At 40.7% G+C, this 24,808-nt stretch overlaps 2 protein-coding genes across 3 annotated transcripts in view; both read left to right on the top strand.

The window, feature by feature from the left end:
* Positions 1-22,766, top strand: part of LOC134211620 (transportin-1) — a 77,771-nt gene extending 55,005 nt beyond the window's left edge. Inside the window, exon 10 of the mRNA XM_062688688.1 lies at positions 22,686-22,766. The gene's annotated coding sequence lies outside the window, so the exon portion shown is untranslated. The remainder of the gene's footprint in view (positions 1-22,685) is intronic.
* On the top strand, positions 1,641-23,583 carry LOC134211624 (ras-related protein Rab-43). Of its 2 annotated transcripts, XM_062688691.1 has the most exons (5): positions 1,641-1,773; positions 1,831-2,161; positions 22,686-22,770; positions 22,828-23,084; positions 23,152-23,583. In XM_062688691.1, the coding sequence occupies exons 2-5, from the start codon at positions 1,949-1,951 to the stop codon at positions 23,254-23,256; spliced, it is 660 nt and encodes a 219-aa protein (XP_062544675.1). In that variant the 5' UTR covers positions 1,641-1,773; positions 1,831-1,948; the 3' UTR covers positions 23,257-23,583. The 2 variants fall into 2 exon arrangements, with proteins under 2 accessions (XP_062544675.1, XP_062544674.1); XM_062688690.1 differs by having other exon boundaries at positions 1,668-2,161.
* The last annotated feature ends 1,225 nt before the right edge of the window (positions 23,584-24,808 follow it).

Genomic DNA, 24,808 nt, shown 5'->3' with positions numbered 1-24,808 from the left:
TTTGTTCAATTTTTTTGATGGGCCGCCCTCTTATTCGGTTCCATTTAATGCCCTGATGCTGGGGACAACATATCTTCTAATCTTCTCGCGGTTTTCAGCATAACATTCTGTATTTAATTCTACAATAATTGAATGAGTATCATAGTTCTTCGTCGTAAATTGTGTCGTCCTACTGCGAATCACTGTTCTTCGAAGTTTCTGCATACATTTTCCCATATAAACTTTCAACGAGTTTAGCACCGCCCAAACGTTGACTGATTTGGCTGAAATTTTGTCCAAAACATAAGGGCATCAAATAGAACAGAATAAGAGGGCGGCCCATTCGCGGTTTTCGGGAGCCTCTTCGTAATTGGTCGGGGTTCAGCCAAATCACACCAAGCGCCATCGAAAAATTCCCGATTTTTCTGCTCAAACTTTCGTTTAGCAGATTTAATTGATCGCAAATCGCATCGAACTTCCCTCAATCCCATAGGTGAGGATATCCTACTGTAAATGTATGCTTAAATTGATATGAAACTATTTCCGTTGTCCTTGTACGAACAAAACATCACAAGTCAGTCGAAAAGCCGCTTGGTGCGGTTTGGCTGAATCCCGACCAATTGTAAATATCACTAATGAGCAGTATTGAATGACTCCAGCACCACCCAGAGGTAAAAGAGTGGACAGTATGCATTTTGCTTATATTTAGTCGATTTTTTCCATATAAACTTCATGTTGAGAAATCACTTTCTTTTTTTTCCTAGGGCAGCAAATCTGTTGAGTAAAGACAATAATACTTTGCACCCGCCGCTCCAGGACCAACAGTGGAATGGCAACGACAGCAATTGAAGGACGAACTAGCCAATCATATGGGCACAGTAGTTAAACAGTTCCGTGGGACATACATGTCCCGACATCGGATACCCAAATTGAAGTACTCCTGTCGGTTGACGTATCCTTAACCAGGATATATTTTGCATCAGTACTTGGAAACCGTGGAGAACCTCCAGGAGCTGGTTTATCGTGTATCCGGCTGCAGTTGTTGTTATAAGGAAGTAGATGGACGCGCACGCCCCAAACGTCTGGAGACCCGCATCGCCACACTCTGGTCAAAGATTGGTCGATTAACACATTACTGTGAAATGTACAGAACTCCGACATCTCACTGAGGCGAAGATAACTGACATCCTCGACACACATGTACAACGGTTGAGTGCTCTTGCTAAATTACCGCTTTGGTCAAACACTTAACGATGTCTGATTGAGCTGAAATTTTGCATAGGAATTTTTTTTCTAGGGGATGAAACTTTTGAGCACTACCCGTTTTTGAAATTCGGCAAGTCGATTTTCATTGGCACACTAGTGTGTATGTATAAGCCGAGAAAAATATTAACTATCTTTTTATATAGTAATAGTAACGTTTTTTTATTTTTCTGATGTGCTTTCTGTATGACCATTATTGCTAAAGTGAGTTTTTGACAGAGTGATCAATCGTTCAATTTTTTTTTTCAAAATTCTGTAACTTAATTTTCAGTCTCAATTAGTTTTCACACAATTTTTACATCAATGGATACTCGGGATAGTGTTCATCCGATATTACATGTCGGTGTTGGTTTGTCGGTTTCCAGTAGATATCATCACAGTTCAGAAACGTCAAAACATACATACATCAATACATCCAACAGAGAGCGAAGTAGAGGACTGTCAGTGCATCTTACATTGCCAATGCTTTGGTTTCGAAAGAAAACAACAGATGTTGTGCAAGCAGGTTCGCAAAAGGGATCACTAGTTGGAGTAATTTGATCTAAATACGCTATTCGTTTCGGTCAACTGATTATCTTTTACGCGTAGTTTAGGCAATCCCTAAAAATCATTCAAGAAGTACTACGTGATAGACTGAAAAGTCTGTGAGGCAGTGATATTAATATACATTAGGATATAGTGCTTTGATGACACCTGCCTGAAAGATATGTCCGTTCGCAATCCCACTACGCTGATGTCTATCACCAATGAGGAAAGTTTCGATTTCCTGTTCAAAATCGTTCTTATTGGAGACTGCGGGACGGGTAAAACCTGTATTGTGCAGCGCTTCAAGTCCGGAAATTTCATCGAAAGCCATGGCAATACGATCGGAGTGGATTTTTCGATGAAAGCAGTCACAGTGGACGGGAAAAAAGTTAAGGTAGGTATATAGCATTTCACTCTCACATGTAGCATTCTAGGGAAAAGCGTTTTTTTTGTTGCCACTGTATTGCGAGGCGCCTATCGCATATCGGACCTATCTATGTTGCTCCACGGGACAGCTACTACCTTGCTGTGTCATAATTAATTAGCATGACAATGGTTATTGCTCTTGTTCTATACCCAGATGAGTTCATCACCTTCCCAGAACATGATATGCATGCCATCTACTAGTGAACAATCATGTATAATTGGCTACTATTATGGATCTACAAAAGACTTTACTTAGTAGTTGATGATGTTTAGACCAGTGTGTCCTATAAGTTTCTACGCGTGACGAAAGTTTTACACACAAAGGAAAATTGCTCCAATCCAATAAGCAGCAACAGAGTTGAAATGCGAAAATAGGCGCGTGATTGCGTTTATCGATTGTTTTACGCTCTATTTTCGAGCCGCTAGTTTTGCTTTCGATTGTACCGAAATTAAACGTTTAGTAAAAGTAAATATAGACAATTGGAGAAGTTTAACGAAACACCATATGATACCACCACATCCCGCGCAATTGGTACAATGACCTTCTCTTTTTGTGTTTTGCTTTGGTCAGTTTAGTTCAAGGATGTGTAAAGCAAACGGATACTTAGCGATGAGGTTTCTTTTGGTGTAAATTGGCCTGGTTGGTGCTGTACTTTGTATATTGGAGCACTCCTGAAACATATGAGTCATTCGCTGGTGACGTTTATATTCTGTGTTGTTCATCGTTATTTGCGCGTTTAATACATACTCTTTTCAACATTTAACTCGGTTTAGTCGTAAAAAGTTTGTCTCGTAAAGTTTTCCGTTTTTATTCAATTCCGAGTTTTATTAATTTTGTTAATGTTGAAGATGTATCAGTAAAAAATGGAATACAGATATGTAACGACATTTATTTAGACACCGAAAAGCTTTATACTTTTTCGTGTGCCTGTCGTCTTCTTATTTCAGGGATATGGACAATGAGCATGCATACTACACTGCTATCGATTTTTACGCGTATTTCGTAATTCACGTGGCTTTTTTTACGCTATCTTCTCTCTGACTCGTTTTTGACTTTCTCGTACACCAAGGTGTAACGAAAAGGCTATTCTAGACCAACATTTGAAAAGAGCGTAACAGCCAAAATTTATTCCTTCCGATTATTCATCTACATATATAGTTATATATGTGGACAAAGGGGGGCCTCCTTAGCCGTACGGTAAGACGCGCGGCTACAAAGCAAGACCATGCTGAGGGTGGCTGGGTTCGATTCCCGGTGCCGGTCTAGACAATTTTCGAATTGGAAATTGTCTCGACTTCCCTGGGCATAAAAGTATCATCGTGCTAGCCTCACGAATGCAAAAATGGTAACCTGGCTTAGAAACCTCGCAGTTAATAACTGTGGAAGTGCTTAATGAACACTAAGCTGCGAGGCGGCTCTGTCCCAGTGTGGGGATGTAATGCCAAGAAGAAGAAGAAGAAGAAGAAGATGGGGACGCGGAATCAGAAGGAATAAATTTTGGCTGTTACGCCCTTTTCAAATGTTGGTCTAGATATATTCACTTCCAAGACGATTTTGTGATAGAAGGTCCGGAGACCCATAGTGTTATATACCAATCGACTCAGCTCGACGAATTGAGATGATGTCTGTCTGTATGTATGTGTGTGCGTGTGTGTATGTATGTGCGCAAAATAAAACTCACTCATCTTTTAGGCACTTATCTAAATCCGATAAGTTGCATTCGACGGGGTATCCTGTCCCATTATTTCCCATTGAAAATTGGTCAGATCGGACTATGAGATCAAAAGTTATGGCCAAAATACGATATATCACAGACAAACAGACATAACACATTGAACATTCACTCATCAAATTCATCGTCGTTGGAACACTAACGACATCTGTTGATTTCAGTTAGTTAGGCAAATCACGAACCAGATGGCGGTAGTGAGCAAACGTCAAACTCGAGCAAATCCGATGCGCGCGCCACTAGTGATCGATTGGCCAACTAATGAATATTTGAACTGACCAGTAAATCAGTGAACGATCGGAATTTGACGAGTGTTATGTCTGTGGATTTATATTTAAAAAACACGCTAAGAAATTCCTACTCAATTTGTTTAGTATATCTGATGTACGAAAAAGGCACAATCACCGCTAGGTGGATCATTCAGGGTTTTATTTTAGCATTTTAGCATACAGATAGTCGAATTAATTAATTAGAATTAAAACCTGTTGACATTAAATCATAATAATAATAATAATAATAATAATATAGCTGATTCAGCCTATCTCGGTCGTCATAACGAAGTAGCCAAGATTGTGCACAAACAGCTTGCTTTAAAGCACAACTTGGTTAACCAGTTTGTCGCCTACTACAAATATGTGCCTGTCCCGGTTCTGGAAAATAGTTTCGTGAAGCTGTACTGGGATCGCTAGATCATAACGGATGTCCTCATTCGTGTCAATCGGCCCGATATTGTGGTTCACGACAAAAAAATGAAGCGGATAACCCTCATCGACATTGCTGCACCGCTAGACCATAATGTCCAAACAACATTCTCCAACAAGATAACGAAGTACCACGACATGGCGGTGGCGATGAAGCAGATGTCGCACCTGGTGGACGTGCGTATAATTCCGGTTGTTATCTCAGCAACCGGAATCGTCCCGAAATCTCTTCTGAGATCCTTAGGAGAGCTGGAACTATCTCATAACCTCCATAGCATCCAAAAGACAGTGGTTCTTGGAACTTGCAGCTACGTAAGAAGATTCCTGAACCACCCTAACTAAAACATCCGGTGCAAACGTTTATTATAGAATTTTAATTTTAAGTCAACCGGCGAATGAGATCCACAAAGCCAAATCCCCTTTGTCACTCAGATTGCCCGGGGCAGGTGAAAATTCCCAGCACACTTGCTGAGGAAGGGCCAAAACTCTATAATCATAATAATAATAATTCAAATTTAGTGGCAGCAGACTCATTAAAGAAAACCAGTAAATGATTTTTTAATGGGTTTAATTGATTTTGTCCTTGATTTCGGAACGGCGCTTGTGCTCTTTATTAAAAGTAGTTTCGTCAACTAATATGTCCAACAGACAGAATTCAGATCTATCTGGTAGTAACATCAGTTGAATCGATAGAGTATAAGCCGTTTTAAATTTCAAGGTCGAACACACAGTTACACCTATTTGAAGAAAGTTCCTAGAGTTATTGGTAACCATCGCACTCCCACGATAAAGACTAACTTGAACTTTTTTTTTATTTCTATAAGAGCCGATTTCTTCACCTCCGCTTAACTCTTAAGCGGTGCTTACCCATACGCTTAAACCTGGTTTAAGCCCTAAGCGGAGGTGAAGAAATCGACCCTAAGGGCCAATTTCTTCACCTTCGCTTAACTCTTAAGCGGTGCTTACCCATACGTTTAAACTTGGTTTAAGGCCTAAGCGGAGGTGAAGAAATCGGCCCTAAGACTGATAACATTACTGACATAAATGTAACTGATAGGATTAGGGTTTGCAGAAATCGCTCTCAATAGATAACGAACAACGATAGAAGAGAGGCAAAAACTGTTCCGAATCATAACAAGCCATGATAACTTGTATACAAGTGCGAAAAAAATAAAATCCGATACGCAGCCCCCACAGAAAAATGGTGATTCTCGCTTTGTTTTCGCTCATTTCGTGTTGGTTACTGCACAGCTGTGTAGAACAAGTTGAAATGCATCATCACAGCCAGTGTTCCCCGCATTTGGAGCTTTCCAAAAGAAATTTATCATGGTGTATAGCCTCCCGAATCAGTTCTCTATCATGACAGCTTGCGAAAAAAGTCTCTCGCGGTATGCTACATATCGTATATGTATACAGATATGATAAGTGAGAGACTTGTTCATTCTCTTTAGGATTCAATCCCTGGACAGGATACAATTATTTTGACGACGTATGCGACATAGAGTGCCCAACCTTGATAAAAGTTCATTAAGACTATAAGTGGTTAACTCTCGAAAAAAGAAGCCTTTACGAGTCTTAGTTAAACCTCTGATTAGGTTGGAATTAATCAGTTCAATCAAAGTTAATTGTCTATATTCTGGGGATTAAACCACCCGACTTGGACATTAATTTACAATGCTATGGAAACTCATATGTGAATATGTACATTATGTGGAAGATAATGATTCCTTTCGATGGGACTCGAACCCACGACCCTACAGTACGCTAGACTGGTGCTTTAACCAACTAAGCTACGAAGGACCTCCGTCGGCCTTCGCAACCTAGCGGCTATTGAATGAGCTCGAGATTCCCAAATTGGACGCATAGTGAAATCACTCGCAATCCAGTTTGTCAAGCCAACACTTCCACATGTGTATAGAACACCAGGGTGCCTACTACCTGGAAAAAACCTGGAAAACCTGGAATTATCAGGGAATTTCTCCCCACCTGGAAAATACCTGGAATTATCAGGGAATTCCTGACATAATCAGGGAAATTTTAATACCCGGTGATCATGAGTGAAATTCTTTCAAAAGATGAAAAAAACATTAAAAATGTTTGAATAAATATACCAATCAAATCTATTGAAAATGTAGTGAACCGCAAAAAAACGTTTTGCCAACTTCAAAAGCACTCCTGGAGAATTTGCGAAGCTTTTCTTGGTGGAATTTAGGAATTTATTCGGGAAATAAATTAGAGATTACTTTGTAAATTCTATTGAGTACTCCCTCGGAAATTCTTTAGGAATATATTAAAAAATACTTCTTCCGAAGGAATTTCGGGATCCGTTTTCCATGGATTTTTCAAAGAAATCATTAAAAGAGTGTCTATAAGAATGTTTAGTAATTTTCTAAATTATTTCTGGAGGAATTTCCAAGATAAAAACCGAAAAGCATTCCCGGAGGAATTTCAAAACGAATTTCCGGACGATTTTTCGTATGGTTTCTTTAAGAACCTGAAGGTTTTTACAGTAAAGCAGTAATAGAACGCTAGTGGCGCTGTAACCATAGAAATTCTTCTGCCAAAATATGCTTCAATAAGCTTAATAGCCAATTCAGATTACGATTTGATCGTGTTAAAGCTGAGAAAAAAAATTGAATGTATGGGGATGGCATCAGGTTGTTGTTTATCATGATATTTATGATTATAAATGGCGTAATCTGAATAGGCTATAACTTGGCCGTTTGACACTTATAGTACCGGTACCTTGGCTGCTAAGTCCAAGGAAACTAGATGTTGGTCAAGCTAACAGGTATAAGGACGTTAGACATAAAGGATATTAAGCATAAAATGCCCTAAAAACAGCCCACGACCAAGGAATGTAATTGTCGCTGAAAAATGCAAAAAACAAGCAACAAAAGAAAATAGCGATAAGTTTTTGTCTTCATCTGCAGAGGATAAAGCGTTCCATTTTATCTGAAACAAATATGGAGAGGTAATTGTTGTGAACTTTTCAAAGGGGCTGTCCACAAACCACGTAGACCGAAATTTCACTTTTTCAAACCCCCGTCCCCCTAGTAGACTTTCGTAGACTTTTCCTTGAAGTATACGTAGACTTTTCCAAATTTTACAAAACATCATATGTGATTGAAAAATGTGGGAATAAACCACGTTTTAAGAAATTCAGCTATTCAATTCCATTTCCATGTAAACATTACAACAAAACTCGAATTTCAAAATCTAACTGAACAAAATCCAACAAAACAAAAATTAAATTGAAACGAAATAAAATTTGTCCCTCTGTCATAACTCCTGAAATCAAATATCAAAGGCAATTAGTTAAATTACTGTTGAATTCAATTCCTCATAGAGGTGTTCGCAGTGATAAAATCTGTCACGCATCTGACCTATAATTCTCAACGCCGGTTCAAGATTGTGAAACCCAAAGAATTTTCAGAATTTCGAAATATTTCGAGTTGTAATTCCGAGAATGTCAAGTCTACATTCCGATAAGTATTGCGTGAAAATTTGGTAAAATTTCCCAATTGATAACCTTGAAAGCTTCCAGGTAATACTTCAAACAACGCTTCGTGATAATACCGATGCTTTTCTTGAGAATTCTATGCAATATCCCTCTGAATAATCATCTGTTGAAATCTCAAGATTTTGCTTCTAAATTCCAAAAGCCCTGATTAATTTTCAGTGAAAATTTAGAATTATTTCCTGAGGTTATTTTAATATTTTCCGCGGAAATTTAGAATGGTTTCCTACGATGTTTATTAACTTCTCTTGCAAATTTGGAGCAATTTCTTGAGGAAATTTAAATAAATTTAATGGGCATTCCAAAGAATTTTCTGCATAATTTTCGGTGGAAATGTTGGAGAATTTTCAGTTGAAGTTTTTGTGAACTTCTCGTAAAAAATTCGAAAAAAATTTCATGATAATTAGAAAGGCTTTTTTACATAAATTGCATTTTTTTTTTGTGAAACTCAAACTTTTGGTGGGAAATTCAAATAATTTCTCGTAGTCTCGTAGTCATGCAAAAAAATCGGAAAATCCTAAAAAAAAAATCAAACTAGTGAACTCCGCACAAAGCTGCTGATTAAATCGTTTTCAAAAAAAACCCAGATTAATCCACCTACAGTGAGATTATGACCCTTTCTAATTAAAAGGAAATATTTTCAGACTCCAGTATTTAAACCAAGATAAATCTACTCAACCTCCCACGGCGATTGAAAGTGTAAATGACAAAAATAATTGCCTACCAAAAGGCGGATTCCATGGGTTAAGTGACAACAAAACGAATGATTCCGCACTGTACGTCAGGTTGCCTATCTATCAGGCGCTCGTTGCATTGAATAACTATTTTAACATGTGGTCACATGGTTGGTTAGAAACTATCGTAACGCTGGCAGCATGTATACTCGTAATTTCCAGAGACCTTGATATTAATTAATCCAGAACTAACTTAATCAGTCATTGATCTGAACAAAACTCAATAGCGTTCAATAATAATATATATTTTGTCTTATGGCCGTCTAATTTTGTAAAACTAATGATGTTTAATACCTTAAAAATGAGCGAGATTTATATGGTAGTAAATTTTGGAATTTGCACACATACGCACACATACATGCATATAAGTGGTCTATTAGTATCTCAAAACATGCTCACATTTGTTATCTAGCTTCCACTTAAGAAATTTTTGAAATCCATTCAAATTTTTACGTTTTGCTTTTCTGAGAAGGTTTTGTGGTACATGCTACTATCTGTTTCTCAAATAATACCAATTGTTTCTTTGAAACAAATCAGAGAAATAAGCATATTTTCATATCACATCTAGAGATGTCGTAAAATCCCGATTAATCGATTACTCTTGATTCTTGTCGATTATTGAATCGATTAATCATTGTATAGTAATCGATTCAAAATTAATCGATTATCACAACGATGAATCGATTAATCGAAATAATCAATTAATTTTCGACATCCTTATGATGTCGTAAAATTCTGATTAATCGATTAGTAACTAATCGATTACTCACGATTCATCTCGATTATTGAATCGATTAATCGTTGGGTAATAATCGATTCAAAATTAATCGATTATCACAACGATGAATCGATTATTCGAAGTAATCGATTAATTTGCGACATCTCTAATCATATCACTTGTTGCAATTATATTTTCAATATTAAAGTGAATTTGTTCCAATTGCCATACATTTTATTTCATAATTCAAGAGGTTTATTGATCGATTAATACATAACATGCCTGCGTAACGCATACAAAGTGAAATTATAGAAAGAAAAATAAAAAAAAACAAAAAATAAATAAAAAAAAGTCTACGTAGACTTATGATATATCCCCCCGCCCCCCCCCCTTAGACTATCGTAGACTTTTTTGAAACCCCCCCCCCCCCCCCAAGAGTCTACGTGGTTTATGGACAGCCCCAAACTGCGATAACTTGTATATTTCTGAAGTCAAACTCAAATCATGTGAACAGATGGTTATGTTTATGTTTAAACATTGATAACTGCTACTTATTTAACCAAAAACATTATCGAAAACCGACTATTTCTCTAAATGCGTGGTAAGCGATCATTGTCCTATTCTGTTGCAGTTTGGAACAAACGCTTGTTGCAAGTTGAGTTTGTCCTAACATTTACAAGAGAGGACAATGTTTTTTATTAGTGTAGTTTTACATTCCCTACCAACGACATAAAAAAAGTATTATGCCTAACGTCATGGAACCAGCATATTTTTGCATCAACACATTTCCTGAAGTAGTTTTCGTAAGAAGTTCTGAAGGATTTCCTAAAGAAATTCCCAAACATATTTCCGGAACAATTCCTTAAGAAGTTTTCTTAAGTTTCTTTAAAAAACAGCTATAATAAAATTCAAAGAAATTTTCCAAATAATTCTTAACCAAATTTCCAAAGAAATTCCTAAAAAAGATTTATATTTACGAGGATTTTCACAAGACATTTTCGAACAAACACTTATAGGAGCTTCAAAAAAAAATCGTAAAGGAATCGCCAAATGCATCTCTAAAGGAATTTCCGGAGCAATTCTTTTATATGTTTTCTAAAGTCTTAGCAAAGAAATTTTCAAATTAAATCCTGGAGGAAGTTCAATTCTTCAAATCCAGAGAATTTTCCGATGGAATCTGTGGAGAAATTTTGAAAGGAATACCTAGAGGAATTTCCTATGTGATTCCTGAAGGAATGGCTGGGTGAACTTTCGAAGGAATTCCTGGAGGAATTTCTTAAGTAATTTACAACATTATTTATGTGAGGCTACCAAAAATTCTTTAAAAAATATTTTTCACTATATAAACTTTTTTGAATAGATTATTTTGCTGCTAAAATCTATATATGGCACGTTTATTTTTACCTGGAAATTAATGTAAAACACCTGGAAAAAACCTGGAAAAATCAGGGAATTTTGTTTTTACAGATGAGTAGACACCCTGAACACGTTCACATTAGAGGAGCGTGAGTATTTATAATGTCTGGCGGCATATGAGTTTTCATTGTAATTAATATTGATACAGATTCTGGAATTTAAATTAGACTCACCCGCTGGAATTTAAATTAGACTCAGTAGAAATTCCTATGGAAATTTGGTACTGTTTCCTGTTGAATTCTTCCTTGAACTCATTTGGTGTTATTTCTAGAAACATCTTTCCAGGGTTTTATCTGGGAATCCCTCTCAGAATTTTTCCAGAAAATTTCTTTGAAATTATTTTTGATATTCATTCTGAAGTTCGTGCAGGAATTCGTCCGAAAATTCCTTCAGGTATTTATTCGAAAAAATTTCCAAGATTTCCTTTGGAAGTTCCTCTTGAAGCTCTTCCGTAAGTTCGCCCAGAAATTCTTCCGTTAGTTCATCCAAGAATTCCTCCATTAGTTCTTCCAGAAGTTATCCAGAAATTCCTCCGGTAGTTTCTTCACGAATTCATCCAGCAGTTCTTCCAGGAATTCCTCGGGAAGCTCCTCCAGGGATGCCTCCGGAAGTTCCTTTAGGGATTCCTTCGGAAGTTCCTCCAAGAATTCCTCCGGAAATTCCTCCAAGAATGTCCTCGAAAGTTTCTTTATGGATTCAACCGGAAATCACTTAGTAATTCCTCAGGAAAATCGCTACGGAATTCATTCTGAAGTTCCTCCAAGAATTCTTCCGGAAATTCCTTCAGGAGTTCTACCAGAAGTTCCTTCAGGAATTCCTTCGAAAGTTCCATCAGGAATTTATCCGGAAGTTTATCCAAAAATTCCTCTGGAAGTTTCTTCAGTAAATCCACTTGGAATTTTAATCAAAGACTCAATAGACAATCCAGGGAAAGTCATTACTAATACAGATTTCACGTTAGAGTTGAATATTCAAAATTTAGTGCGTTGAATATTTTGATTCAGGGTGGCCACCGAACCGGGAAAAACGGGAAATTGAAGTCACCGGGAAAAAAAGCGGGAAAAACCGGGAATTTGAAAATCGACTTTCAGTTCATATATCTCGTAAACTCGCAAAAGCAGCCCTAGCCTCCATGATCCGTGCTCTGCTCCTATGTCGATCTTGGTTCCACCGTCCGACGCTAACTGGGTGCCAAGATATTTAAAGTTATCGACCTTTGGAGGAGTTGTTCATGTTGACGTCCAACGATTTGATCTTGTTGACGTTGTTGGTGAGACCCGCCGTAGAGGAGCGATCGTCTAGGTCGGTCAGCTTACTCTGCATATCAGTACGCCGTTGCGCTAGTAGAGCAATATCATCAGCCAAATCGAAGTCGTTTAGATGCTCCATAATAAAAGGCACGGTCTGGTACACGATCGAGCGCACCCGTGATCTCGTCGATTACGATGAGGAACAGTAGTAGCGGATGATTCTTGATAAATTCCGTGAGTTCAACTTGCAGGCTCACAATTTGTTAATTGATTTCGAAGCAGCGTACAAGTTAGTGAAATGAAATGAGCTGTGGCAGATGATGTCTGAATATGGTTTTTCGGTGAAGCTATGATGATAAGTGCAGGAGTTCGAGTGAAGTAGGCAATGTGTGCGATCGCGTTTGTGTTCACGATGCTCTACTGATTTATTTTAGTATCGTTGCATAGTTAGTGAAATTATATATTGGAATCGGGTTAAATGTCATAACAAATTTCTGGAAATTCACCCGTTTTGCATCTGATACAATTTGTGATCAATTAAATCTGCTAAACGAAAGCTTGGGCTGATGTGATTTGGCAGAACCCCGGCCATATATGTTATGGGTATTGTCAGCTTGAGGGAAACATCCATGACTAATGTGGTCACATTCTCCACGATCTACCTTACCCTACCCAACCACCAGCTCCGTAGAACTTATGAGGGCGTCGCCGAATCGGGAACTTCTTTCTAAATAAGTTCTACATTAACGCATCTATCTTCGTGTTTATGTCATTTTTAACTTACAGGGTATCGACTACCTGAAAAAAACCTGGAAAACCTGGAATTATCAGGTTTGAAAAAAAATCAATCAAAGAATTATCAGGGAAATTAGCAAGAGAGAAAGTGAACATGTTGTGTTTATAGCGTTTGTTTAGATAAAGACTTAAAAATACAAGCCCTAATGTTAGAATAAATTAGACCTAGGCCATAGGGCAACAAACAAGCTACAAATCAACTCGCCTTACAACTTAAGAAGGATTTCCTATGAGCTTGAATACTGGTGAATACTGGTGATTATAGAATTAAGCCAGAAATCGGCCAATGGTATTGGAGGGGGGCAGGTTACCCTCCAATACCTTTTCCGAACTAAATCTATCACATGTTGTACATATGCATAATCAAGTTTCAGACATAGTAATTAATTTCCACTCCGGGTGGCTTAATACCCGGCATATAGGCAATTAACTTTGAATGTACTGATCTCGAGTGGCGATCTCTCTTCGCTTGTGTGGTCGTGTTGGGATCTGACGACCAAACTGGCACAACCTCACACAACCCTACTTCATTGAGCGCCGTTGCTGATGAAGCAAGTGTGTAGGAGCCGGACAATACTAAATACTCATCCTACTTGGTTGACATTGTGTACAAAAATACATTTGAGAGAGTTAGTTCTGAAAATGTATTGCGAGAGATCGGCTGGTACCTGGTGCTGGGAATTTGGTTTCATCAGTACCCGCTAAGCTGCGGTGGACGACGGAGGTCCTTCGTAGCTTAGTAGGGAAAGCACCTGTCATGCGAACTGGGGTCGTGGGATCAAACCCCACCGAAGGGGCGGTTACCCTCCAATACCTTGTACATATGCATAATCAAGTTTCAGACATAGTAATTAATTTCCACTCCGGGTGGCTTAATACCCGGCATATAGGCAATTAACTTTGAATGTACTGAAATAAAATTAGTTAAAAAAGCGACAAACGCGAAAAAAAGAACTTCTTGAAAATTTTATAGAAGAATTCTTTATGAAACGACCTAAAGTTTGTCCAAATGATTTTTTTAAAAATTCATTCATTTATTTAGTTTACATCTAAACAGATAACACTGAATCAACAATTTGACGCCACAATACACGGTTCGAGGCCGCATCTCTCCATCCTCGAATACGCCCCACGCTGGCCAAGTCGTTCGCTGTGCTCCACGTCGTCCCATACCTGCCGGTTCGGGAGCGAACACCATCTTTGCAGGGTTGCTGTCCGGCATTCTTGCAACATGCCCTGCCCATCGTACCCTTCCGGCTTTAGCTACCTTCTGGATACTGGGTTCGCCGTAGAGTTGGGCGAGCTCATGGTTCATTCTTCGCCGCCACACACCGTCTTCTTGCACACACATTTTTTGAAGAAGTTTCTGGATTAGTATCCGAAGGAATGTCCGGAGGAGTTCTAGAATAAATTCCTAAGAGTGAAATCAGGAGTGATTCAGTTTCATTCCAAATTTTCGACCACTATTCTAGTTTGAATCTGGAGCCAAATTGTACAAACTCGCTGGTTTCCCCAGCAGTGTTCTATTCATGTTTTTCAAATTTTCAATTAAATGAAACCATCATGTTTGCGCCAAGAAAGGCGCCGTAATTGCAAAGTGGATTGATCCGTAGATAAAATGACGCATTCATACACCAAAACAATTGGAAAATATTTGAATCTCGTGATTCAATCGTGGTTCAAATCTGCAGAAAATAGAACGGAGCGTTATACCAGTTTTATTTTTTTGACATTTGACTGGTATAAAAAATGAATCTAGAACAGCTGCTGGGAAAATGAATGTTTCAGATTCATATTCAAACTGACAGCCCCGAACGATTTGAATCACTGCTGATTTTACCCTAACGTGCCTTGATTTGAATAATCTTTTATTCATTTTTGGTGTTGCCTGTTTTCCCGCTTGCAAGGCAGTGGCAAACATATTGCCACCTGCTTGCCGAGCAGTGGAAACTGCAAAGTTTCAAAATTAATGTAAAAGTCGCGTTTAGAGAAAACAATGTTTTTTACTGATTAACCTGTTGTTATAATGGCATCCACTTCTATATTTATCAATTTCCTACTTTCCTTTCAAACTTATTTCACTTATATCACCACTATCATTTCGAACATGAATAAATCATCTTCATCATGTATAACATAAAACCGCGAAAGCTGTTTCTAAACGTTATGTGTGTATTCGATGTATTTTTTATAATCCTGAAAATTTGACGTAAACCCTGAAAAACACCTGAAAAAATCAGGGAATTTTTATTTTGAAAATGAATCGCCACTCTGACTTAGATTGAAATTAAGGATTACTCATCGCCTTAACTTCTGATAGCAATCTGGATTCTGGATAAGGATTTCAAAAGAAACATGTATCACTAAAATGTAATCTACTAAGTATACCTTACAAACGATAACGATAACGAAACTGATTGGGCTGGTACGTGCAACGCTTAATGACTCGGAATCAAGTATTTGGATTGTAAACTGAGTGTCAACCTCGTTTGTGACGTTAGATGAACCGAAGCAAGGGTATGCGCGTTGTAATTTATTGGTAAACGTTGCATTGCGAGAATGCGATTATCAGATCTGGCATACAGATGCATGGAATCATCGTTCTTCTTCTTCAATGGCTCTACATTCCAACCGGAACTTGGCCTGCTTTTCAACTTAGTGTTCTACTAGCATTTCCATAGATATTAATTGAAAGCTTTTCTATGCCCGCCAATTGTATGAATATGTTTGCCCAGGGAGCCGAGAATTTTGCCCACCCGAAAACATTCTAGACCGGACCGAACTCGCCATCTCCGGATTGACAATCCTATACGCCTTTGCTCGCAAGACTAACTGATGACCCACAGAAATAGCAGTACAAGGTAGCTTATGTTCCTGGGATTTAGGAACGATATCGACCCAGGGCTGTGATGAGGTAGCAATTATCGATAATATCGATATCGGATTAATAAAATATCGATATCATTTCGATATCGAATTTTGGATATCGATATCGGGTCCGATATCCGATAAAGTATATACATTTTTTTCTTCAATTTTTATTGTTGTGTTTCTTTAATTTAGGAATTAAGTTCAACACTGAGATATATAAACCTCAACAATATTATTTTTCTAAAACATTTTGACCTTTATTGCAATAATGTGAAATGCAGAAAAATCGACATTTCCTGATAGCTACTCGCCGTTTTCAAAAGTCGCATTATCGACAAAAATCTTAGTCGAATCCAGGATCAAGTCTGCGTATTTCATTTAAGATGCGCCCTGCTAACAAAAACAGTCGTTTGGATGGACCAGTTTTTATTCGTGAAACAAGTTTCAGGAAGATTTGAAGAGAAATTGTTTACTTTCTCAATATCGTTACATTTAGTAATAAATCTGAATATGAGGCGTTAGATCCGAAATGACACGTGACATTTTGTAGCGATTTCGCTTTCTTGTCTCAGATTTTATATTGAGAGCAGTATACTGTTGGACTAATTCTATAATAGTTTATTCAGACTAGTATAGCTTTATCACCTGATGAAAAGTAATTTGAAAAGAAACTGTGGACTTTAACATCAAGATACTTTTTATTATTTAGTTGAAGTGATGAAGAAGTTTAAAAGTCAGCTTAGTCAAATAACATTTTACAAAATTGATATTTATTGAAAATTCATCGTCATTATCAGCTAAAAACCGAATAAGTTCTACTGTCATAATATCGGCGATATTATCGAGTCAATTATCGTCGATATCGGATTTTGGAATATCGGTTATCGTATCGATAATGTCAACCCGATATTTATCGATATTATCGGATATATCGATATCGTCACAGCCCTATATCGACCTCGTTGGTATCTATCAGGACAATAGTGCAGGCTTTTGTCTCACTGAAAAAAGAAACGGCAAGGATTGACTTAAGCATTATCTCTACCAGAGGTATAGATTTAGTATTGTAGGTGCTGAGGAGGTGCTTCATGGGGATGTGTTTGGAGTTGTTGTAGAATTCGTTTACATTGGAACGTTTGTGGTATGTGACTATGACGTTTCCCGTCGGCGACTTCGTAGTAGGCCAGGGCTTGGATAAATGAATTTCAGCTTCAATACGCTAGACTCATGCACTTCTTTAACTAGGTATTAAAAACAATAAACTTGGTCACTTTAACTTGGTTTTTTAGCAGCCATGGTTCGTTAACTTAAACAGACAGGCTGTGCAAGAGTTTTTTGTCCAATAAAATAATTTTCTGAATGGACATACCTGCTTTCGCACATCATATGAATGGATAACAACGACAATATGTCAGCTATCATTTTCATTTCACAATTTCCATTAGTATAGCGACACGAGTAACCAAAACTTTTTACTGGGGGCACCCGTAGTTAAATGGTGTCATCCGGGAGAGGCCCACCGGTCTTATGTCGTGAGCTTTATGTGTACATGACACATTTGGTGCGGGTGTGAAACTTTTTTTTTTGACTCCAGTTTTTGCTGGAGCCCGACTTCTACAGATGACGCGCCTCCGTATTTAACGACTAACATTATTGTTATCAGTCGTTTGTAAGAATCCAAGGTAGACGAATTTCTCGAGCCCCTACTGTGATGTCTCCGCTCTTTCGTAATGTTCGGCCGACCCACTTGATATCGGTTTTTGGTGATCGTCGATAGAGCTCTGCAGTTGAGATTCAGTTGAGAGGCTATCAGGCCGTATATAATGGAACCTTCATTAAAACGGTGAATCATGGCGACGAAGCAGCTGTTAGCAGCGTAGTTGGTGCTTTGCGCCGCTTCAAACAGCAAATCACTTCGACAGCGAAGTTTTCATCGCGGCCCTGGGACTGGAAGCCAACACTAAAGGTCTAAGCGGGGATGCGTTGGTTGCTGTCCTATCACGCGCGTGCGACGCCACCATGCCGAGAAATGGCAGACGCCCGGTATACTGGTGGAGTGCCGAGATTGCGGTTCTTCGATCAACCTACCTCAAGGCTAGACGAACGATGCAACATGCCCGCACCGAGGATGAAAGAGCGAACCACCGTGAAATGTTTCGAGCTACGAAACTGGCCCTTAACAAGGCCATCAAGAGCAATAAGAGAGCGTGTTTCGACAACATAATGGAACCTTCATTAAAACGGTGAATCATGGCGACGAAGCAGCTGTTAGCAGCGTAGTTGGTGTTTTGCGCCGCTTCAAACAGCAAATCACTTCGACAGCGAAGTTTTCATCGCGGCCCTGGGACTGGAAGCCAACACTGAAGGTCTAAGCGGGGATGCGTTGGTTGCTGTCCTATCACGCGCGTGCGACGCCACCATGCCGAGAAATGGCAGACGCCCGGTATACTGGTGGAGTGCCGAGATTGCGGCTCTTCGATCAACCTGCCTCAAGGCTAGATGAAGGATGCAACGTGCCCGCACCGAGGATGAAAGAGCGGACCACCGTGAAATGTTTCGAGCTACGAAACTGGCCCTTAACAAGGCCATCAAGAGCAATAAGAGAGCGTGTTTCGACAACATATGCGAAGGAGCCAACGCGATTGGATGACGCATACACGATAGTGATGACCAAGACCAAAAGGAGCTCTTGACCCCCCGAACGGTCCCCGGATAGGTTGGCGAGGATTATCGAGGTACTCTTCCCGTCCCGAGCTACAAGTCTCTTGCACCGCAAGGCAATATGGGTGCGGCCGAAATGGTGGCTCCGGTGACGAACGAAGAGTTACTCGCGATGGCCAAATCCCTGGTAACGAACAAAGCTCCAGGGCCTGATGGAGTTCCGAACAGCGCTTTCAAGGCAGCAATCATAGCGAACCCGAACATGTTCAGGCTAGCTATACAGACTAGGCTAGGTTCAGTCTAGTCTTGATGAATGTAGATTCCCCGAAAGATGGAAAAGGCAGAAATTGATGTTGTTGCCGAAGGCCGGGAAGCCGCCGGGCGACCCATCGGCGTATAGACCAATCTGTCTTATAGACACGATGGGCAAGTTGCTAGAGAGGATTATCCTCAACAGGCTGACCCCGTACTCAGAGGGTACGAACGGTCTGTCAAGCAATCAGTACGGTTTTCGCAAGGGTAAGTCCACGTTGGACGCTATTAACTCGGTGGTAAAGACTGCCGAGATAGCGATCCAACAGAAAAGGCGAGGTATTTGATACTATGTGTTAGTGACACTTGATGTGAAGACCGCATTCAACAGCGCAAGCTGGGATGCCATCGCGCTCTCGTTACACCGGCTTAGCCTGCCGGTGGGCCTGTACCGGATTTTGGAAAGCTAAATCGTGTACTATTATATGAGAGTCTAACCGGACCGATCCCGGATGTGGGTGAAGTTGCGATCGCATCAAAACGGAGTTTAAAGCTCCTTGGGGTCGTAATAGACGACAAGCAGACCTTCGCCAGTCATGTCAACTATACGTGTAAGAGGGCTTCGACTACTGTTGCGTCATTATGGAGGATGATGTCCAACAGTTCCAAAGTGTATGCTAGTAGACGTAGGCTACTGGCAGGCGTTTCCGTATCTATTCTTAGGTACGGCGGCCCGTCTTGGGCGAGAGCTCTGGGGGTAACCAGTTACCTGCGGAAGCTGGAGAGCATGTACCGCTTGATGTGTCTCAGTGTGATATCTGCCTACCGCATGAAATCACACGATGCAGCCTGCGTGATAGCGAGCATGATGCCAGTCGGTTTTGTCATCCGGGAAGACGAGGAGTGTTTCGAGCTACGTGGCACCAGAGGAGCCCGCGAACGCATCAGGGTGACTTCGGTTGCCAGATGGCAGCGCGAGTGGGATAACTCTTCTAAAGGTAGGAGGACTCACCGGCTGATACCTAACATATCGAGTTTCGACTGCAACCACTCAGATTGCCTACAGCTTGCAGAGAATCTAGCGCGCCGAGCAGCAGTCGATAAGCATGACTAACTTGTGATTGGTTAGTTAGAGCGAAAACAGGCTGAGCGCGGGGAAGTTAGTGAGAGATTTGCATATGTCGAGGTAAGGGTGTCGCAGCGGGTGGCAACCGCAGTCGCCACCTCGAGGCATTGCAGAAATGTGAGCGCATAGGTTTGAGTATGGACTGCACATGCCGAGGTGGGAGGGTTGTAGCGTAAAACTGTTGGTACCTATCACTATCGACACCTCGAGGCATGGCAGAGGAGAGTAGAGTAAGCATCCAAGTCAGCCTCACATGGTATGTTAGAGGCGAGCACCCGAAACAGCCTCACATGGCATGTCAGAAGTGAGAACCTAATTAAGTCCCACACGGTGTATCGGGAAGAGTGGCAGGGTGTGCTAGAGTGAGTACCCAAATAAGTCTCAGATTGGTGTGCTAGAGCGTGAATCAGGTGGTAGGGTGAGCATCCAAGTTAGTCTCACATGGTATGTTAGTGGTGAACATCAAAGTAAGACTCATATGGTGCGTCAGAGAGAGTGTCAGGGTGTGTTAGAAAACGTGTTAGAGAGAGCACCCATGTAAGCCTCATACGGGAGTGCCGGTGTGAACATGAATGAACGAGTACATTAAGTACTGCCTATCCCCCAGAAGTAGGGGGCAGCAGGGACAGCAGGGACAGCATGGACCATGTCCAAGGGCTTGACGACCCCTCCCCAGCTGTCTGCGAGTCAGGGAGAACTGCCTAGGGCGTGGTGGGATTTAGCAGTGGGCTCTGCTAAAATCCCTCCCAAAAAACCACAAGTGCCCGTAATCAGATTCTATCAAAGCGACTGTGTGCCGCTTCAAAAGCACAAGCCCAGGGAGTGCCAATTGGCATGGGGAGTGTCCCTACTTCGGTAGGGTAGCGCATGAGCTGCTTCGGCAGGGAGTGAGTGATCTGTTTGTGCTGAGGCAGGAGTGTCATAGCGCGTCACCGCTATTGTCACCTCGAAGCGCAGCAGAAGTCTGAGTATGGACTGCACATGCTAAGGTAGGAGTGTCGTAGCGTAGTATCGTTGATTTGTCCCTACATACCGCTATCGACACCTCGAGGCATGGCAGTGGAGTGTTAGAGTGAGTTGGGGAGTGTCCCTACTTCGGTAGGATAGCGCGTGAGCTGCTATCTGGTTGTGCTGAGGCAGGAGTGTCATAGCGTGTCGCCGCTATTGTCACCTCGAAGCGCAGCAGAAGTCTGAGTATGGACTGCACATGCTGAGGTAGGAGTCGAGGTACCTATCGACACCTCGAGGCATGGCAGTGGAGTGTTAGAGTGAGCACCCGAAAAAGGTCACATGGAGCGAATGGTCTTTGGAAAAGCTGCTTCGGCGGCAGGATAGCAGTGGGTTGTACCCACACACCTACAGTTGTGCACATGTGGTGCATGGGGAGTGTCCCTGCGTCGGCAGGGTAGCGTGTGGTCTGCTTCGGCAGTGGTGTGATTGATCTGCTCGTGCTGAGGCAGGAGTGTCGTAGCGTAATATCTGTAGGCCCAGGCAGTTACCGCTATTGACACCTCGAGTCAGTCTCGCATGGGAGTGCCTGTGTGAGCGATAATGAGCGAGTACGCTTAGTACTGCCATCCCCCCAGAAGTAGTACTGCGAGGTAGTTCCTGGGGGAAATGATGGTGGAGCCCAAGGGAGTTTAGTCGGTATTACCGGTATGGTCGAGTCCGACACTCCAGTACACTTCCGTGTGGTAGTTTGGCAACTACAATGCACATGTACTGGGTTAGTCTGTAAATGCATTCTCCCTTGTAAAAAAAAAAAAGATCCCCCAGAAGTAATGCTGGGAGGCAGTTCCTGGGGGAACCAGGGTATTAGAAGAGAGGGTAACTCAAGTAACCTTCCGCTACTTGGGTGGGTTTAGTGGGTAGGCCATCTATCAACCTCACTCCCTCAGTGATAATTTCAAGTGTCTGTTTGTAGATTTTCCTCATCCCTTCTTAAAAAAAACAGCAAAGCTCTAGACCGAAGTGTTGTAGAAGGTGCGTAAAGTTAAATCTTACCTAGCAAATCAGACACGTCATACTTATGCAAGTTTCTGCACTAGGTTTGGTACTGCGTTTCGATGATGCCGACGATTTAGTCCAGAATTACCTTGCGTCTAAAGGCGCCCCCCAATTTTCGTGGTTCAGACGATCGAAAGCTTTGTCGTAGTCAATGGATTCCAAATATTGGAATTCGTTGCGCTGCTTCAGGATGACGCAAGGCATAGCAACATGGTCCACACATGATCTTCCGAGACGCTTGCTGTCATCGGAGAGTCGTGTCTATCTTTGCACCGAACTTTAAGAACAATGCACAATAACATGATGCCTTGCCAGTTGTCGCCCACCTTACCCAGAGAACTTTATTTTTGGAAAACCTCACTACTTACATAATAAAGCCTGTCCACAATAAATTTAGATAATGTTCATTTGATTTGTCGCCATTTCATCAATTTAGACAAGAGCTAATACATGCTGAAAGCAGCAGTAAAGCGAAAATATTGAATAGATCGTCTCAGTGGTTGGTAAAATATATAAAAATCGCGTTGAAAGATGGATGTCCAAAATTTAACGTGGACAGGCTTTAACAGATCTAAAATACTATCGGTGGACAGTATATGCAAGGCGGGGTTGTCTGTCACCGTAATTATAAGGTTTTTTATGAATGCGCTCGCCTAGCAATGCTAATCTACTCAACTGCATGTATAACTTATTTCTCAATAAATATTCCAGCTACAAATCTGGGACACTGCTGGACAGGAACGCTTCCGGACAATCACACAGAGCTATTACAGATCAGCAAATGGAGTCATTATAGGTTTGTATACGCATACTTGTGCCTTCTTGAATGAATTAAACCTACGGCCAATTCTAGTTTACGACATCACAAAACGGTCCTCCTTTTTGAACCTGCAACGATGGATTGACGAAGTGCGCCGCTACACGGCTTCCAACGTGATGATATTTGTCATTGGTAACAAATGTGATCTGGACGCCATTCGGGAGGTTGATTTCGCGGAAGCACAAACAATGTGCCAATATATACCGGAGATTATGTTTGTGATGGAAACGTCGGCCAAGGATAACAGGAATATTGAAGATGCTTTCATGACTCTTGCAACCGAATTGAAGGTAGTAGGATGTAGTAGAATGCCTTTTCCTTGGACAAATACAACAAATCGTGTTTTCTATTTTTCAGAGGAGACATGATAACATAACTTCAGATGATGTAACTGATGGCATAACGCTCGGGCAAAGCATGTCACTTTCGGTCAGTAATTGTAGTTTATGCAGCAAAACGTGAATTATTGTAGTATGTCTAATTATACTTTAGTTATTGAATCTCTCCGTATTAGGAAAGTAGCCTATTGTCACAGACGTAACTGTATATAGTATAATAATATTTTTAGGATAATTCGGAAGATATGTACTAATTAATATATTATAGTTATGACAAATGTGTTAGATTTTATAAATGGAATTAAAATGTATGACTCGCACTATGATTAAAGAATGACGAAATGCCAAATACTTGCTGGCTAAAAGTGTAATCCCAAATCTAAAAGCTAATTTTGACTCTTATTTCTTGTACTACTGCAATAAAATTGAAACATTCAAAATGAATCACAAACCTTGGAGCCATATCGCATCAATAATTATTACAACAATTCGAGCATTTCAAAACTACTTATCCGGAAGATGTGAAGTTTTTCATTAGCATGTGACTAAGTTGAAAACAACTTAGTATGGTAATGTTACATGTTTAACGATCACTATCAATCTTTGTTCTAACCATGTGCCAAAGGTTTTCAGAACCTTTACCAAAAATATTATTAAGATGTGCTCATTGCGCAAGATTGATTGACCATTTTAATTTCACAACCTACACTTGACATTAGAGAAGTTATTACTGTCCCCTTTGATTCCACCACTTGGTTATAACTTTACGAATACGTATTTCGACATCAAAGGTAAGGCCGTCTTCAGATTCACGTATTGGACTAGACATCATGGCCGTGAGGCTCACTCCTGTATCCTGAGCACCCATAGAAGATATCTATCCTGAGCCGCCGTTCGCTTTAGACTTGACCTGGGCCCAGGTCATATTCCAGTCGACTTCCTCTATTTCTTCGTTTAGGCTACATCGGCACGCGCCCTGGGTCTTCCCCTGCTGCGATATTCTGCCGGATTCCAGTCCAGCGCTTGCTTGCAGATTTCGTCTCCGCTCTTTAGTAATGTGTGTCCGACTCATTTCCATTTATGATCTCCAATTTCTGTTGATATCGGTTTTAGTTTTCATCGTCGTTGGAGCTGCATTCGAAATCCAGTTTTGGGCTCACCAGGCCCGTACCAGTCTACGTATGAAAAGTAGACATTGGTCGATGAATAACTGTTGTAGAGCATCATCATCAGCAAAATCGAAGTCATTAAACGTTGTGGGCGGAACCGAGCACGACAGGGCCCGCTTGGGAAGCAGTGTTACGATAGACGGGGATACCTTCGAGGTGGTCGATGAATTCGTCTACCTTGGATCCTTGCTGACGGCTGATAATAATGTTAGTCGTGAAATACGAAGGCGCATCATCTGTGAAATTCGGGCCTACTACGGGCTCCAGAAGAAAATGCGGCCAAAAAAGATTCACCACTGCACCAAATGTGTCATGTACAAAACGTTGATAAGACCGGTAGTCCTCTAGGGACATGAAACTTGAACAATGCTCGAGGAGGACTTGCAAGCACTTGGAGTATTCGAGAGTCGGGTGCTTAGGACCATCTTTGGCGGTGTGCAAGAAGACGGTGTGGGATGGCATAGGATGAATCACGAGCTCGCCCAACTCTACGGCGAATCCAGTATC

Source organism: Armigeres subalbatus, chromosome 2 (genome assembly GCF_024139115.2).
Source record: "Armigeres subalbatus isolate Guangzhou_Male chromosome 2, GZ_Asu_2, whole genome shotgun sequence".
NCBI classification, from domain to species: Eukaryota; Metazoa; Arthropoda; class Insecta; order Diptera; family Culicidae; genus Armigeres; species Armigeres subalbatus.
This window is presented reverse-complemented; position numbering and strand designations above follow the sequence as displayed.

Bases quoted from the DNA above. Each gene is read 5' to 3' on its own strand.
- LOC134211624 (XM_062688691.1), top strand. From the start codon at position 1,949: ATGTCCGTTCGCAATCCCACTACGCTGATGTCTATCACCAATGAGGAA. The intron at 22,771-22,827 runs GTTTGTATACGC...GGCCAATTCTAG, and splicing joins AGCAAATGGAGTCATTATAG to TTTACGACATCACAAAACGG. The intron at 23,085-23,151 runs GTAGTAGGATGT...TCTATTTTTCAG, and splicing joins CTCTTGCAACCGAATTGAAG to AGGAGACATGATAACATAAC.